This window comes from Salmo salar, chromosome ssa01 (assembly GCF_905237065.1).
Source record: "Salmo salar chromosome ssa01, Ssal_v3.1, whole genome shotgun sequence".
NCBI classification, from domain to species: domain Eukaryota; kingdom Metazoa; phylum Chordata; class Actinopteri; order Salmoniformes; family Salmonidae; genus Salmo; species Salmo salar.
Window position 1 is genome coordinate 64,200,268 of NC_059442.1, and position 18,685 is coordinate 64,218,952.

At 42.2% G+C, this 18,685-nt stretch overlaps 1 protein-coding gene across 1 annotated transcript in view; it reads left to right on the plus strand.

Moving 5' to 3' along the window:
* Positions 1-229: 229 nt before the first annotated feature.
* tnr6 (Tumor necrosis factor receptor superfamily member 6) overlaps positions 230-18,685 on the plus strand; it is a 34,940-nt gene continuing 16,484 nt past the window's right edge. The window contains 3 exon segments of the mRNA NM_001173649.1: positions 230-281; positions 2,522-2,666; positions 2,917-3,051. Of these exon segments, the coding sequence (NP_001167120.1) occupies positions 243-281; positions 2,522-2,666; positions 2,917-3,051 (319 nt within the window). The 5' untranslated portion in view covers positions 230-242.

An 18,685-nucleotide genomic window follows, 5' to 3' on the forward strand; every position in this document is an offset into this window, starting at 1 on the left:
TTGTGAAACATATTTTTACTGGATGTTTTTCTTGAATAAAACGGTTGGAATAAAACCCGCACGCATTGCCGGTTTGGCATTGCTTGTCTATGCGCCCTACAAACATGCAGCAATTTGACGGTCATTGTGCAATTGTGGCCAACGTACTGTCTCTGTAATTCCTCCAAACCTCAAACAGAGGGCAGATTTTCAAACATCACACAGGGCGCAGCAATCTCTTCTTGGAGGCATCAATTCGGAAAATGAACAAATATACTTTTTTATATAGCCTGTGCATTTTGGTGAGTTGACTATCAACATTCTTATTGTTGACACTTTGTATAGGTTAAACTCAGATATTTAATTATTGTCAGAACTTGGGCTAGCTAAGCTAACTTTCCCATATTTGTCAAGTCAGTCTCAACTCTGCTCTGGTATATTGCATGGATGAAATACAGTATATATATCTACCAAACACGATGTATAAATATCTGATATTTTTTATTTAATCGACAGGTAAAAGTTCCTAAACTGTCTGTGCTGAAGTAGTTTCACTTTTGATTTTGACTTGTTGGGACTTGCCACTCCAGCCTTGTCTCATAGACTAGATGTAAACATAGCAACGCAAAAGTTGCGTATTCGAATCTCATCAAGGACACCTTCAGCATTTTAACTAAATAGCAACTATGCAACTACTTACTACTTTTGTAGCTACTTTGTAACTACAAAATGCACTATATCAGTTGTATTTCTGTATTTTGAAAGTTGTATATCTTGAAAGCTTGATTGCTGACATGCAAAACATTTTGTGACTATATCAACAATGGACTAATGAAACAAATACCAGATTTGGCTGGAGATTTCCATTATGTGCAATATGCAGAAATCTCTCTGCCCATTCCTGGTTGCTAAAAGTCTAATAGTTTGCCTAATTTCTGTTTATGTCACAAAACAAGCAAGTATAGTGTAAAGAATCATTGTATTTTATTTAAGCTGGTGTAAGCACTACAACTCCTTACACCATGGCAACCCTGCCTCCCTACAGGCTATGGGTATTGATCATATCCTGGCCTCTATTAGAAAAGGGGACCGTCTTAAACAGTTAAACCAAAGGGAAAGTTTTTGGATTTACAAACTACAGGCCACTAAATACCCGGGTTTAAATGAAGATATGGATTTCTCACCCTTCCTGTAGGGTTGTGGTGGGTCCATTTGCTGTCATCTAGTGGACATTTTGCTCAATTGCCCTCAGCTATGTTTACTCTTGTTGTTCATGTTTTGCTATGTTCTAGTGTACTATGGAATATATTGCTTTCTTATTCTTGACACTTCTCCCAGCCATATTTAAGGTTAGAACTACCTTTCTAAGTGTTCTGATACTTCTAGCTTGGAGTTACATTTTTATGATAACATAGCTGCAGTATTTCACTTTAAAGTGTGTATAGTATTGCTTACTAGGTGTGTCCAATCAATTTTAACCACTCCCTCTTCAAATTAGGGTTAATTGGAAAAGCTGTTAAAAAGAGAACATTGTATTATTTCTTTGTACTCCCTGACGAAGGCCATGCAGCCAAAACGCGTCGGATTTTTAAAAACATTGTTTCTATTGAACATGCCATACGAATAAAGGCATTTTAATGAATTATATGAAGAGTGCCTTGGTCCTCCTTTCTTTTTGATTTTATTTAAGCTGTTTGAAGCTGGTGTACAAAACCAAAAGGAAAAGACGCAAAAACAAAACTTATGAATGGGAAGCATAGAAGTAGTGCACATAGAACAGATACTGCTTCTTAGACTTGCTTTCAATGAGAATGACAGATCTATAACTCATATTTCTACGTGAATTAGGTCAGGTCGCCCAAAAAGTTACATATTGCAGCTTTAACCCTAACCTTAACCCCTAACCCTAGTCCCTAGCCTAGCTAACTTCAGCCACCTAGCTAACGTAAGTGTTAGCCACCTAGTTAACATAAAAACAAATCAAATTTGATTTGTCACATGCACCGAATACAACCTTACCGTGAAATTCTTACTTACAAGCCCTTAATCAACAATGCAGTTTAAAAAAAATTGAATTCAGAAAATATTTACAAAATAACTATAATGAGGCTATATACAGGGGGTACCGAGTCAATGTGCAGGGGTACAGGTTAGTCAAGGTAATTTGTACATGTAGGTAGTGGTAAATTGACTATGTATAGATAATATACAGTGACTAGAAGCATGGTAAAAACAACATATCAGACATATGGCACATTTTTTACATACTGTAAGAATTGTAATTCATAACATATTACACGAAATGGATGATGGACATCCACAAATTAATACAGGTTTACCTTTACTATGTTACACTTACCACACATAAGCACTTTTCCTTAATAATAATTATTGACCTTCCAATGTCTCATACTTATATCACTGATAAGTCTCACGCACGCACGCACACACACACACACACACACACACACACACACAGCTACTGTAACTGCCTACTGCTGTCTGTTTTAATAACACTCCATAATGTAATTGCATTTAACAGTGTACCGTTCGTTTAACTACACCATTGAAAGCAGAGCGGAGTTCCCAAGACATCTTAATCACTAGCAAATTGCGCACCAAAAGGCAGAGTTGTCAAGATGGCACTTACCAGCATGAGGGAATGGCATGCTGTCTCTGTGCGGCTGGTAAGCATCTAATGTTTAACATTATTTGTACTAAACTATCTCACATTAGCATTCTTTTGGTCACCACCATGACAGCTCAACACCATAATAATTGCGCAAGCACATTTACATTGGAGTGAGACCTGAAATGTTGATTAATTAACATGCACTGTTCTAGTCAACTCCTATAAATTGCATTAATAAAATTAATGTATGCTATGTAGGCCTATGTCTTTCCCTCTGATTATGTCTTGGTACTCTATGTGTCCAGGCCAACATCTGGAGAGACACTGCAGTGTGAGCCCAGAGGATGGAACCTGTGTTAACTGTGAGAAAGATAGGACCTACAACAGTGACCCCAACTCCCTGGACTCCTGTGAGCCCTGCACTTCCTGTAACCCTAAAGGTAGGCCTACACACACAACAGGTAGAACTGACACCTTATAGGTAGGCCTACCTACTGTAGCAAATTAGGTTCTCTGTTGTTTTCGTAACGGGGTCGCCAAACAACCTATGGGAACTCTTTTCCCTTCATGCGATATGATTGCGATGCCTAATATCAAAGATGTTTACAGTCACGCCTCACCCTTACTGACCTGTCACTATAGAACGCAGTGTGGCGTGGCATGCTGTCTTTTGTTCTGTCTTTTCTTCAAATCGAATGAAATCAAATGATATTTGTCACATGCGCTGAATACAACAGGTGTAGACCTTACAGTGAAATGCTTACAAGCCCTTAACCAACAATGCAGTTTGAAGAAAAATAAGTGTTAAGTAAAAAATAGATAACTAAAACATTGAAAATAAAAAGTAACAAATAACAAATATAATTAAACAGCAGCAGTAAAATAACAATAGCTAGGCCATATACAGGGGATACCGGTACAGAGTCAATGTGCAGAGGCACCAGTTAGTCAAGGTAATTGAGGTAATATGTACATGTAGTTAGAGTTAAAGTGACTATGCATAGATTATAAACAGAGAGTAGCAGCAGCATAAAAGAGGGGTCTGGGTAGCCCTTTGATTAGCTGTTCAGGAGTCTTATGGCTTGGGGGTAGAAGCTGTGAAGAAGCCTTTTGGACCTAGACTTGGTGCTCTGGTACCGCTTGCCGTGCGGTAGCAGAGAGAACAATCTCTGACGGGTCTCTGGAGTCTTTGACAATGTTTGGGGCCTTCTTCTTACATCGCCTGGTATAGAGGTCCTAGATGGCAGGAAGCTTGGCCCCAGTGATGTACTGGGCCGTACGCACTACCCTCTGTAGTGGAGGCCGAGCAGTTATCATACCAGGTGTGATGTAACCAGTCAGGATGCTCTTGATGGTGCAGCTGTTGAACCTTTTGAGGATCTGAGGACTTGAGGGCACTATGGTGTTGAACGCTGAGCTGTAGTCAATAACATTCTCACATAGCTGTTCCTTTTGTCCAGGTGGGAAAGGGTAGTGTTGAGTGCAATAGAGATTGCATCATCTGTGGATCTGTTGGGGTGGTATACAAATTGGAGTGGGTCTAGGGTTTCTGGGATAATGGTGCTGATGTGAGCCATGACCAACCTTTCAAAGCACTTCATGGCTACAGACGTGAGTGCTACGGGTCTATAGTCATTTAGGCAGGTTATCTTAGTGTTCTTGGGCACAGGGACTATGGTGGTCTGCTTGAAACATGTTGGTATTACAGACTCAGTCAGGGAGAGGTTGAAAATGTCAGTGAAGACACTTGCCAGTTGGTCAGCGCATACTCGGAGTATGTCCTGGTAATCCGTCTTGTGAATGTTGACCTGTTTAAAGGTCTTACTCTCTCATTGGCTATGAAGAGCGTGATCACACAGTCGTCCGGAACAGCTGACGCTCTCATGCATGTTTCAGTGTTACTTTCCTCGAAGCGAGCATAGAAGTAATTTAGCTTGTGTGCTCCCCTTTGTAGTCTGTAATAGTTTGCAAGCCCTGCCACATCCTACAATTTAAGTTTCCCAGCATTAAGGTCCCTGCTGCCTCTGGATGAACGTTTTCCTGTTTGCTTATGGCCGTATACAGCTCATTGAGTGCGGTCTTAGTGCCAGCATCGGTTTGTGGTCATAAATAGACGGCTACGAAGAATATAGATGAAAACTCTCTTGGTAAATAGTGTGGTTTACAGCTTATCATGAGATACTCTACCTCAGGCGAGCAAAACCTTCCTTAGATTTCGTGCACCAGCTGTTGTTTACAAATATACATAGACTGCCACCCCTTGTCTTACCAGAGGCCGCTGTTCTATCCAGCCGAAAAAGTGTAAAACATGCCAGTTTTATATTATTCATGTTGTCTTTCAGCCACAACTCGGTGAAACATAAGATATTACAGTTTTTAATATCCCGTTGGTAGGATATACGTGATCGTAGTTCGTTTATTTTATTATCCATTGACTGTATGGTTCAATCTCACGTTTGTGTTTTACATTATGAGATTCTGAAAGTTTGCATGACCACTGTGCTCAGAACATGTGCGATAGCCAAAATGTAATAGAATTCTAAAGTTGGTTAGCTGGTCCGTACTCAAAAAGGTGATTCAAAGTTTCATTTGAGTATTTATTTCATTCAGGGATAGGTAGATTGACAAAAGTGTCATTTTAAGCCTTTGTCAGTGTTATTCTTGTCTCCTCTGAAGGTGTGCTTCTTTATTGTGGGCTCGTTAAGGGTAAAGACCGACAGGTGCGTTCATTTGCACGCTCCTGGAACAGACTCATGTCAATAATGCATCTCAAATATACTATAAAAAGATTGCTATTAATCCCCTTCAGATTACTTCTTTACGGAATTACGATTCTTCAACAAGTCGAGGAGGTGCTGTGAGTAGTTGATTTTAATATAATCTTCTTCCCTTCTCTCATTATTGTGCCCATACTAGCTAACTTGAATTGCTTATTGTCAGGATTTTTGAAATTGTATTTATTTAACCTTTATTTAACTAGGCAAGTCAGTTAAGAACAAATTCTTATTTACAATGACGGCCTACCCCGGCCAAATCCAGACGACGCTGGGCCAATTGTGCACCACCCTATGGGACTCCCAATCATGGCCGGATGTGATACAGTCTGGATTTGAACCAGGGACTGTAGTGACGCCTCTTGCACTGAGATGCAGTGGCTTAGACCGCTGCGTCACTCGGGAGCATCCATCCATCCGTTGTGTGTTAGCTAGCTAATTAGCCCTCGGGTCTGTCCTGTTACCTCCGAAGTTAGCTCGTAGCTAGCTAAATAAGCCACACATAGCTACCTTAATTAGCTTGTTGTTGGCAACTGTTGTTGGCACTTGTTTGCCCGCGGTGTCATGCCAGTCCTCACTTGACTGGCACGTCAGCCCGTTGATCTGGCGTTACCACTCGCTCACTTGGAGTTTTGCTGGGATCACAGAGCCCAGCAATGCTGTGGGCTATCAGTCCTCGCTTGACCGAGACTGACAGTCCATACTTGACTGTGCCAGTTAGATAACTTTATATAGAAGGGAGTTTCAAGCCTGGACCTTGATACATATTTAGGACAGAGTCTCGACTCCAAAGCATAATGGATCGGAGTTGACGGTAAGTGTAACTATTCTCTCGCTGATGCCAAGGCAATCGAAGCAGACACCGAGACACACCTAGACAAAAATCTATTAATTTTATTAATAACCTTTACTTGGAACACACTTTCTCTTGTGTGGAAATACATTCTTAGCAGACTGATTTAGTGCTGTACACAGTTGTCATTCCACTGGTGTCAACAGTGTGAGAAACAACTCGCAGTCTCGGATGAGCAAAAAACTTTATTTACTTGGGAGCTGAACCACACTGATCAATGAGCATTGTTAGGTTCAAATTTTTTGAGTAAATAACTCACGGACACTAGAGAAGCTTAACCAAGTTTAATTCTTCCCAAAGGGTCGATACAGCTGTAATTCAGACACAGACATGGCTTCCACCATGGTAGTATTCGTACCTCACTTTGGGTGGAGTCTCCTCCTTGCATCATTATTGCTAAGCAGGGAGCTAAGTGATATGGGCCTTCAACGGTTTCTCCCCTTATCAGTACTGTCACATGCAATCGTGTTCCCTGCATTCAGCCCCTCCCAAGCTTCATTATTGCACCCCTCATGTCTCTTTTGTAACTAATGTTCCCAGAATCCAACAGCATAGACCTTCCTTTGCAGATTGTTCCAAGCGCTCCAGGTAGCCTAGCAGTTAAGAGTGTTGGGCCAGTAACTTAAAGGTCACTGGTTCAAATCCCCATGCTGGCACGGTGGAAAAAGTTGCCATTCTGCCTTTGAGCAAGGCAGTTAACCAACAACAACTGCTCCCTGTCAATTAAGGCAGCCCCCCCTGCACCTCACTGATTCAGAGGGGTTGGGTTAAATGCTGAAGAAACCTTTCAGTTCGATGCATTCTGTTGTGCAATTGACTAGGTTTTCCCTAATGATGGGTCTCACTCCCTTTGTGATCCACCATCCAATAAACACCATTACCAAGGCACAAATCTTGACTCACTTAGATGTTCAAGGAGATTAAGTCACTGGACAGTTGAATGGCAACTGAGTCTGCCCTCATCCTGGCCAGGCTTCCCCTGCCGGTATAAACCCCTACCTCTGAACATAGTGTGGTTTTTGAATCGGATGACACTGATGTACTGTCCACATGAGCCTGGGGGGACTATGTACAAAATGGGGGGACTATGTACAAAAAGTACTGTAATTTATAAAATGTACTTTGACTTGTTTAACACTTTGTTGGTTACTACATGATTCCATATGTGTTGTTTCATAGTTTTGATGTCTTCACTATTATTCTTTAATGTAGAAAATAGTAAAAATAAAGAAAAACCCTTGATTGAGTAGGCGTGTCCAAACTTTTGACTGGTACTGTATATCAAATGTATTTATAAAGCCCTTTTTACATCAGCCGATGTCGCAAAGTGCTATACAGAAACCCAGCCCAAAACCCCAAACAGCAAGCAATGCAGATGTAGAAGCACGGTGGCTAGGAAAAACTCCCTAGAAAGGCCAGAACCTAGGAAGAAACCTAGAGAGGAACCAGGCTCTGAGGGGTGGCCAGTCCTCTTCTGGCTGTGCCAGGTGGAGATTATAACAGTGCATGGCCAAGATGTTCAAATGTTTATAGATGACCAGCAGGGTCAAATAATAATAATCACAGTGGTTTTAGTGGGTGAAACAGGTCAGCAACTCAGGAGTAAATGTCAGTTGGCTTTTCATAGCGGAGCATTCAAAGTTAGAGACAGCAGGTGCGGTAGAGAGAGAGAGTCGAAAACAACAGGCCTGGGACAAGGTAGCACGTCCAGTGAACTGGTCAGGGTTCCATAGCCACAGGCAGAACAGTTGAAACTGGAGCAGCAGCACGACCCGGTGGACTGGGGACAGCAAGGTCCCATGTCTCAGGTCCTCCGGGAGGGAAGGGAGAGATAGAGAGAGAGAATTAGAGGGAGCATATTTAAATTCACACAGGACACCGGATAAGACAGGAGAAATACTCCAGATATAACAGACTGACCCTAGCCCCCCGACACAGAGAATCCCGTGGAGAGAGGGGAACCGGCCAGGCAGAGGCGGTTCGTCGCTTCAGTGCCTTTCCATTCACCTTCACACCCCTGGGCCAGACTACACTCAATCATTGGACCTACTGAAGAGATGCGTCTTCAATAAAGACTTAAAGTTCGAGACCGAGTCTGCGTCTCTCACATACAGTGAGGGGGAAAAGTATTTGATCCCCTGCTGATTTTGTACGTTTGCCCACTGACAAAGAAATGATCAGTCTATCATTTTAATGGTAGGCTTATTTGAACAGTGAGAGACAGAATAACAACAAAAAAATCCAGAAAAACGCATGTCAAAAATGTTATAAATTGATTTGCATTTTGATGAGGGAAATAAGTATTTGACCCCCTCTCAATCAGAAATATTTCTGGCTCCCGGGTGTCTTTTATACAGGTAACGAGCTGAGATTAGGAGCACACTCTTAAAGGGAGTGCACCTAATCTCAGTTTGTTACCCTGTATAAAAGACACCTGTCCACAGAAGCAATCAATCAGATTCCAAACTCTCCACCATGGCCAAGACCAAAGAGGGCTCCAAGGATGTCAGGGACAAGATTGTAGACCTACACAAGACTGGAATGGGCTACAAGACCATCGCCAAGCAGCTTGGAGAAGATGACAACAGTTGGTGCAATTATTTGCAAATGGAAGAAACACAAAAGAACTGTCAATCTCCCTCGGCCTGGGGCTACATGCAAGATCTCACCTCGTGCAGTTGCAATGATCATGAGAACAGTGAGGAATCAGCCCAGAACTACACGGGAAGATCTTGTCAATGATCTCAAGGCAGCTGGGACCATAGTCACCAAGAAAACAATTGGTAACACACTACGCCGTGAAGGACGGAAATCCTGCAGCGCCCGCAAGGTCCCCCTGCTCAAGAAAGCACATATAGATGCCCGTCTGAAGTTTGCCAATGAACATCTGAATGATTCAGAGGACAACTGGGTGAAAGTGTTGTGGTCAGATGAGACCAAAATGGAGCTCTTTGGCATTAACTCAACTCGCCGTGTTTGGAGGAGGAGGAATGCTGCCTATGACCCCAATAACACCATACCCACCGTCAAACATGGAGGTGGAAACATTATGCTTTGGGGGTGTTTTTCTACTAAGGGGACAGGACAACTTCACCACATCAAAGGGACGATGGACGGGGCCTTGTACCGTCAAATCTTGGGTGAGAACCTCCTTCCCTCAGCCAGGGCATTGAAAATGGGTCGTGGTTGGGTATTCCTGCATGACAATGACCCAAAACATACGGCCAAGGCAACAAAGGAGTGGCTCAAGAAGAAGCACATTAAGGTCCTGGTGTGGCCTAGCCAGTCTCCAGACCTTAATCCCATAGAAAATATGTGGAGGGAGCTGAAGGTTTGAGTTGCTAAACCTCAGCCTCGAAACCTTAATGACTTGGAGAAGATCTGCAAAGAGGACTGGGACAAAATCCCTCCTGAGATGTGTGCAAACCTGGTGGCCAACTACAAGAAATGTCTGACCTCTGTGATTGCCAACAAGGGTTTTGCCACCAAGTACTAAGTCATGTTTTGCAGAGGGGTCAAATACTTATTTCCCTCATCAAAATGCAAATCAATTTATAACATTTTTGACATGCGTTTTTCTGGATTTTTTTGTTGTTATTCTGTCTCTCACTGTTCAAATAAACCTACCATTAAAATTATAGACTGAACATTTCTTTGTCAGTGGGCAAATGTACAAAATCATCAGGGGATCAAATACTTTTTTCCCTCACTGTAGGCAGACCATTCCATAAAAATGTAGCTTTATAGGAGAAAGCTCTGCCTCCTGTCACACCCTGATCTGTTTCACCTGTCCTTTTGATTGTCTCCACCCCCTCCAGGTGTCGCTTATTTTCCCTGGTGTATTCATCCCTGTGTTTCCTGTCTCTCTGTGCCAGTTTGTCTTGTATGTCTTTCAAGTCGACCAGCATGTTTTCCCGTACTCCTGCTTATATTCTCTTTTTGCTAGTCCTCCCGGTTTTGACCCTTGCCTGTTTTCTGGACTCCGTACCCGCCTGCCTGCCCTGACCTCGAGCCTGCCTACCACTCTGTACCACCTGGACTCTGAACTGGTTTTGACTTTTTTCCTGTCCACGACCATTCTCTTGCCTTCCCCTTTTGGACTGATTTAATAAGTATCAAAGACTCAAACCATCTGCATCTGGGTCTCGCCTTGTGACCTTATACCTCCAGCTGTTTGCTTAGAAATTCTATGGACAATAAGGAGGCCTGCGTCTTGTGACTGTAGCGTACGTGTAGGTATGTACAGTGTCGTGTCTTTGGGGGTACCATTAAACGGAAGATATGTTTATCAATTAGCTCCCTGTAATTATTATCACGCGATTAAACTGATTCATCGTTTAATTGTAATTAACTAGGAGATCGGGGCACCAAGGAGAATATTCAGATTACAAAGCTATAATTTTCCTAATATAACTTTCCTGTACTATAATATTATATTCTATTATAGTATAGGCAGATTATCTTCTAGTTTAATTGGTGTATTTACCTCTAGTCCAGTCTCATTCCAAAACGTCGTAAATTGTTGTATCTGCACGAACCCAGTCTTTACTAAAATCATTTATTTACTACACTAAGTAATTAACAGAAAAACATACAAACAGTCATTATCGTCACAAAGGATTGGTATCGGAATGTGCCCTACTGGCTAAACAGGCAGGTCGGCCTGTTGAACAATGGATCATAAAAGGTCGGCTGAGACGTTACACAGGGTGATTTAATATTAACAATTGACAATTGAAGGCTCACTCATTCGGGAACAATTGCAATCAATATATATTTACGCTCAGTGTGTCGTTCTGATTCTTGTTGGAGAGTAGTTCTGTTGGGGAGTTTTGTCCGCGTTCTCTCTCTCTCTCGGTTAGAATGGATCTTTCAGAGCGACATTCATTAATGTCGTCATCGAATGGTTGCTTCGTTGGTCTTCGCGTTCAATGATATAATTTACTTAGCTGCAGACTAATAATTAATATCAAAGACTTGTTCTTATTCTGTCAGTATCGATAGTGTAAAAGTTAACCACGTGGTATGGTTCACTTTCAGTAGAGGAATTGGAAGGTAAAACCTATTAGCCAACGGAGTGTAGGCCTGGTCTGAGGAAATGTAAATCCGGGGGTGTTTTATAGTGCCCATAGGACAGCTTGTCAAATGACGCCTGGTCCTGTATGGGTCCCTGGGGCGTGCCTATGACTGAGTTAGATTTGGTTACAGTAATACAATTCTATCACATTACATCAGTACATAGCATCTCAATGTCTTACAAAAGCTTTATCCTTATTAATACATTCCATACACCCATATGATGTAAGTCTTAAACTGAGTCTATTATATAAACAGTTTTATGGTAATATGGCTATATTGTCTCTTCTGAGTATCACAAAATGGTACCAAGCGGATCAGTTCGTAGCTGGATTCTTCACCAATCTTCCATACCTTCTCCAGAACACAAAATGTCGCTTGGCTTTCCAATTCTATGAGTTGGAAGAATTTCCTGTGTCTCTCTATGGGCCATGTGGCCAGAGAGTCTCCTGGAATTTTAGAGTTTTTACGACCCTTTACACACAGGGTGGATTGTGTGCAAAAGGGAGGGGTCAACTGTCCTCCCTGTACCAAAAGAGGCCAACGTCATGACAACAGCAGGACCAAAACGGCGAGATGGGTAGGAGAAAACCCATGTAGTTCTGTCCTTGAGCTGTCCTTGTCTATTGATGTTCTGTATTATGTAATTCTGTATTTTGTTTCATGTTTTGTGTGGATCCCAGGAAGAGTAGCTGCTGATTTTGCAACAGCTAATGGGGATCCTATTAAAATACCAAATACCATGTAGTGCTTTGTAGGTTAGCAGTAAAACCTTGAAATCAGTACTAGCCTTAAAACCTGTTGGGGCTAGCGGGCGTATTTGCACGGCCGGATAAAAAAATGTACCCGATTTAATCTAGTTAATACTCCTGCCCAGTAACTAGAATATGCATATAATTAGTAGATTTGGATAGAAAACACTCTAACGTTTCTAAAACTGTTTGAATGGTGTCTGTGAGTATAACAGAACTCATATGGCAGGCCAAAACCTGAGAAGATTCCATGCAGGAAGTGGAAATCTGATTTGTGGAATCACCTTCAACACTTTGCCTATGAAACACACCGTGAGTTAGGATTCATTTAGCACTTCTTAAGGCTTCCACTAGATGTCAACAGTCTTTACAAAGTGGTTTGAGTCTTCTCTGGTAGAAACTGACCGAACGAGAGGCCTGGAAAGTTGGTCATAGGGGGAGGGCCATTATTACTATGACGCGGGCGCCCGTGGGTACCCTCTCGTTCCGAAACGTTTAGTAAGACAATGCAATCGTCCGCCTTGAATATTATTGAAGCTCTGATTGAAAAAGGCCCTAAAGATTTATGTTATACAACGTTTGACATGTTTGAACGAACGTAAATATATATTTTTTGCACATTCGTGACGACAAGTCCCGTACATTATGAGTAGCCTTCGGAACGTGCTAACAAGAAGGAGCTATTGGGACATAAATTATTAACTTTTTCGAACAAAACTACATTTGTTGTGGACCTGGGATTCCTGGAATTGCCTTCTGATGAAGATAATCAAAGGTAAGGGAATATTTACAATAGTATTTTTGATTTTAGATGGTTCCAAGATGGCGCTAACATGTATCGCCTAGCCTATTTTTCTGAGCATAGCACCTCGTTTATTGCAAAGTTGTCACAAAAAGAGCCGTGTTGAATAGACCAAACTGCAGCGGGAATATGGATGCTCATGTTTTAATTCAAAAAAAGAGTAACGCATCCACTGGAAAACAATATACACGACAGGAACAGTTTTGCAGGCACACAACACGCAGTGCAAAAACAACTACCCACGAAAACCAAACAAACACACACCTACTTATGGGACTCCCAATCAGAGGCAACTAGAAACACCTGCCTCCAATTGAGAGTCCAGCACCCAAAACTACACATAGAAAAACAAACCTAGAACCTATACCAAACTAATACACCCCACTACACCACACACAAAACCCCATAATACAAAACAAATATACCTCTGCCACGTCCTGACCAAATATAATAGAAATAATACCTAAATATTGGTCAGGACGTGACAAAAGTGTGATTTCCCAGTAAAGTTATTTTTAAATCTGGCAATGTGGTTGCATTCACGAGATGTTAATCTATAATTCTTTGAATGACAATATTAGATTTGACCAATGTTTTCGAATAGTAATTTTGTAAATTGTAGCGTTGATTCACCGGAAGCATTTGAGGGAAAATATTTTCTGAACGTCACGCGCCGATGTAAAATGCTGTTTTTATATATAAATATGAATTTATCGAACAAAAGAATGCATGTATTGTGTATCATGATGTCCTAGGAGTGTCATCTGATGACGATTGTCAAAGGTTAGTGCTGCCTTTAGCTGTGTTTTGGGTATTTGTGATGCATCTAGTTGCTTTGAAAATGGCAGTGTGATTTTTTTTTGGCAGGGTACTCTCCTGACATAATCTAATGTTTTGCTTTTGCTGTAAAGCCTTTTTGAAATCGGACAACGTGGTTCGATTCAGGAGAGGTGTATCTAAAAAATGGTGTAAAATAGTCATGTTTGAGAAATTGAAGTTATAGCATTTATGAGGTTTTGTATTTCGCGCGACGCGATTCCACTGGATGTTGACTAGGGTGGGACGCAAACATCACACCTTGCCCAGACAGGTTAAGGAGGTGTTTATCTTTCAAATGGTGTAAAATAGTTGATTGTTTGAGAAATTGAAATTATTAGATTTTTGCTATCTTGTCAAGCAATCCCGTTACCGGGATGAGAACGGGAAGGGGTCCCGTAGAGGTTCACAGGAAGCCAGTGTAGAGAGGCTAGCACTGGAGTAATATGATACATTATTTTGGTTCTAGTCAAGATTCTAACCATGTTTAGCACTAACTGAAGTTTATTTAGTGCTTAATCCGGGTAGCCGGAAAGTAGAGCAATGCAGTAGTCTAACCTAGAAGTGATCAAATTATGGATTAACTTTTCTGCATCACTTTTGGACAAAGTTTCTGATTTTTGCAATGTTACATAGATTGAAAAAAGCTGTCCTTGAAATAGTCTTGATATGTTCATCAAAAGAGAGATCAGGGTCCAGAGTAACGTCAAGGTCCTTCACAGTTTTATTTGAGATGACTGTACAACCAAGATTAATTGTCAGATCCAATATAAGATCTCTGTTTCTTGGGACCTAGAACCATCATGTTAGTTGTCCGAGTTTAAAAGTAAAACATTTGCTGCCATCCACTTCCTTATGTCTGAAACACATGCTTCCAGGGAGGGCAATTTTGGGGCTTCACCATGTTTCATCGAAATGAACAGCTGTGTATCGTCCGCATAGCAGTGAGAGTTAACATTATGTCTCTGAATGACAATATATAGTGAAAACAATAGTGGTCCTAAAATGGAACCTTGACGAACACCGGAACTTACAATTGATTTGTCAGAGGAGAAACCTTCCACAGAGAAAAACTGATATCTTTCCGACCAATAAGATCTAAACCAGGCCAGAACTTATCCTTGTAGACCAATTTGGGTTTCCAATCAATAGACTGTGGTGATCGATGGTGTCAAAAGCAGCACTTAGGTCTAGGAGCACGAGGACAGATGCAGAGCCTTGGTCTGACGCCATTAAAAGGTAATTTACCACCTTCACGAGTGCAGTCTCAGTGCTATGATGGGGTCTGATGGGGTCTGTCTTTAGGAAGGCATTGAGTTGTAGCGCAACAGCTTTTTCAAATGTTTTTGAGAGGAATGGGAGATTCGATATTGGCTGATGGTTTATATTTTCTGTGTCAAGGTTTGGCTTTTTCAAGAGAAGCTTTATTACTGCCACTTTGTGAGTTTGAAACACATCCGGTGGATAGAGAGCCATTTATTATGTTCAACATAGGAGGGCCAAGCACAGGAAGCAGCTCTTTCAGTAGTTTAGTTGGAATAGGGTCCAGTATGCAACTTGAAGGTTTAGAGGCCATGACTATTTTCATGAGTGTGTCAAGAGATATAGGATTAAAAAACTTGAGTGTCTCCCTTGATCCTAGGTCCTTGCAGTGTTCTGCAGACTCAGGACAACTGAGTTTTGGAGGAATACGCAGATTTAAAGAGGAGTCCATAATTTGCTTTCTAATGATCATGATCTTTTCGTCAAAGAAGTTCATGAATTTATCACTGCTGAAGTGAAAGCCATCCTCTCTTGGGGAATGCTGCTTTTTAGTTAGCTTTGTGACCGTATCAAAAATACAATTTGGATTGTTCTCATTCTCCTCAATTAAGTTGGAAAAATGGGATGATCGAGCAGCAGTGAGGGCTCTTCGATATTGCATGGTACTGTCTTTCCAAGTTAGTCGGAAGACTTCCAGTTTGGTGGAGCGCCATTTCCGTTCCAATTTTCTTGAAGCTTGCTTCAGGGCTCGGGTATTTTCTGTATACCAGGGAGCTAGTTTCTTATGACAAATGTTTTTTGTTTTTAGGGGTGCGATTGCATTTAGGGTATTGTGCAAGGTTAAATTGAGTTCCTCAGTTATGAGGTTAACCGATTGTTGTATTCTGACGTCCTTGGGTAGGTGGAGGGAGTCTGGAAGGGCATCTGGAAATCTTTGGGTTGTCCGAAGAATTTCTAGCACGGCTTTTGATGATCCTTGGTTTGGGTCTAAGCATATTATTTGTTGGGATTGCAAACATAATAAAATGGTGGTCCGGTAGTCCAGGATTATGAGGAAAAACATTAAGATCCACAATATTTATTCCACAGGACAAAACTAGGTCCAGAGAATGACTGTGGAAGTGAGTAGGTCCGGAGACTTGTTGAACAAAACCCACTGAGTCGAGGATAGCTCCAAAAGCCTTTTGGAGTGGGTCTGTGGACTTTTCCATGCGTTTAAGAGTACTTAAAAGTTAAGTATTATGTCGCATATTCATAGCACACAATGACTAGAGTAGGGCTTGTGACTCTACAATTGTGTTGGATGCATTTGCTGTTTGTTTTGGTTGTGTTTCAGAATATTTTGTGCCCAATGGAAATTAATAGTAACTAATGTATTGTGTCATTTTCGAGTCACTTTTATTGTAAATAAGAATATTGTAAGAAGCGACACTGGAGTAGAGAAGCAGGTACGGAGAGTGAACGTTTAATATAGCACAGACATGGAACAGGACAGGAACAGCGTCAGAACCGGGTAATATAACGACAATTAATGCTGAAGTGGAGAACAACCTAGGGAACAAACAGATATAGGTAATGAAAACAGGTGATTGAGTCCAGGTGAGTCCAATGAATCGCTGAGGGAAACAGGTGTGCGTAATGATGGTGGCAGGAGTGCTTAGTGCTGGGCAGCCTGGCGTCCTGCGCAGGTGTGACAAATATGATATGTTTCTAAACACTTCTCCATTAATGTGGATGCTACCATGATTATGGATAATCCTAAATTAATTTTAAATTTAATTTTAAATAATGATGAGTGAGAAAGTTACAGATGCACAAATATGTAGCACAACAAGAGTGACTCCAAAATGACAGGGCTCAATCCCACAGGGGAACTGTGGTAACCCGGATAAATGTGAAACCTGCACGTTGCCTAACTTACACTCCCGGGCCAAGCTATAAGAACACTATGAACCACACTGGGAGCAGTTACATCCAAGTGATATTACCTCACAAAGGTATGTGGGGAACCCCAACTCGCTGCGGCATAGATATCACTGTCATGACCCTGAATACACCCATAGTGGATTGAGCATGTGCACCGCTAGGCAACCCTTGTCCTTTGCTGTCATATGCCAGGGAGATAGCCTTCACAATCCAATGAAAGAGACAGTGGTAGAAAGAGCCCTACCCTGAGTTGGATTAGCGAAACAGACAAAAAGCTGGTCACAAACACGGATACCCTTGGTCCTATCCATATACATGCGTAATGGTTGACAAAGGCCATGCAACCTCATGTCACCGCAAACAAACAGAGGAACTTTAAAACCAGAGACCTTTAAGACATATGCATAACCTTGGGAGCAAAAGCTCCATGGGGAATGTAACATCACTTCGGAGTCACCAGACACAAATGCCAAACAGGAAGGATGTACTGATAATGTGTGGAGATCCCCAAGGCCATGAGCAGGGCAGTCTTATAGGAAAGGACCTTCAGGTCCACAGACTCCAATGGTTCAAATGAAGGCTCACACAGAGCGTCCAGGACCAAAGCCAGGTCCCAGCCGACGCACACCTTTCAGGAACCGCACCACCAGAGGCTGAGACCCTGGGGTAGAGCTGTCAATCCCTACATGACACACCACATAAACTTTTAATGTGTAAAAAATAAGGCCCTGCTAATAAAGCTTTTGTGAGAACATCAAAATGTCCACCAGGGAGCTCTGAAAAGGAGAAAGCCCTTTAATCTGACACCAACCCTCAATCGCACGCCACTTATATGTATACAACCCTCTCATAGAGGGTGCACGCGCCGACTGTATAGTCGTAATCACGTTTGAGGGTAAACCCCAAACCATCAAATTCAACCATTCAGGGGCCAAATCCAGATCCCATTTCTGCGATCAAGGGTGCCAAATTCTCCCATGCACCTGGGACAATAGATCCCAACAACACAGAACCCTCCATGGGCCCCGCCCAACCGGGGAACCACCAGAATCAACAACAGACCCTCCTGATGGAGCCTCTCCATGGTGGCCTGATTCAGGTCCAACCGTAGGAAAAGCATAGAGCAGAGTACGAGGCCACTGATACGCCGAAGCATCCATTCCCAATGGAGCGCCCAGACCCCTCATTGAGACGACAATGCACGTTTTCTAGCAATGCGTAAAGATCTACGTCGGCCCTTTTGAACCGGTCCTATATCTGCGCAACCACAAGGGTTGCAGTCCCCACTCGGTAGAGATAAGACCCCCTGGAAGTAGAGCCACACACACATTGAGAGATCCTGGAGGATACGTTGCCCCAAGCAACAGAAAATGTGCACTGCTTCATATCCACCACTCTTGACAACTGTGTGTCTAGATGTGGGAAAGGAACTGTGGTTATTATGCCCACACATGGACGATACCACACACTTGATAAACCTGAACACAGAGAAACCTTGGGTAGAAGCAATGTGCTCTCGTGGTACCACCTTTCAGATAACCGGCCTGCACCGGGTTCGGGGACTTCGGCAACCAGTAACTTGCCCCTATCGACCGAGCCACTTGGGAGCACTGTTGCCATAGCAAATAGCCAGGATAGTAAACCGGGAAAGACGCAACACAAAATCAGCCACCACAAGGATTTCGTAGAGAAACTCTAAAACCGGCTTCTCCGCCTCCACGGTCTTATTCAGCTCCTACAGCAAATCGATATTGTACGTATGCAGCATTTTGACCACATTCAACGACCGGGTCGCCATACCCTCAGCCTGGT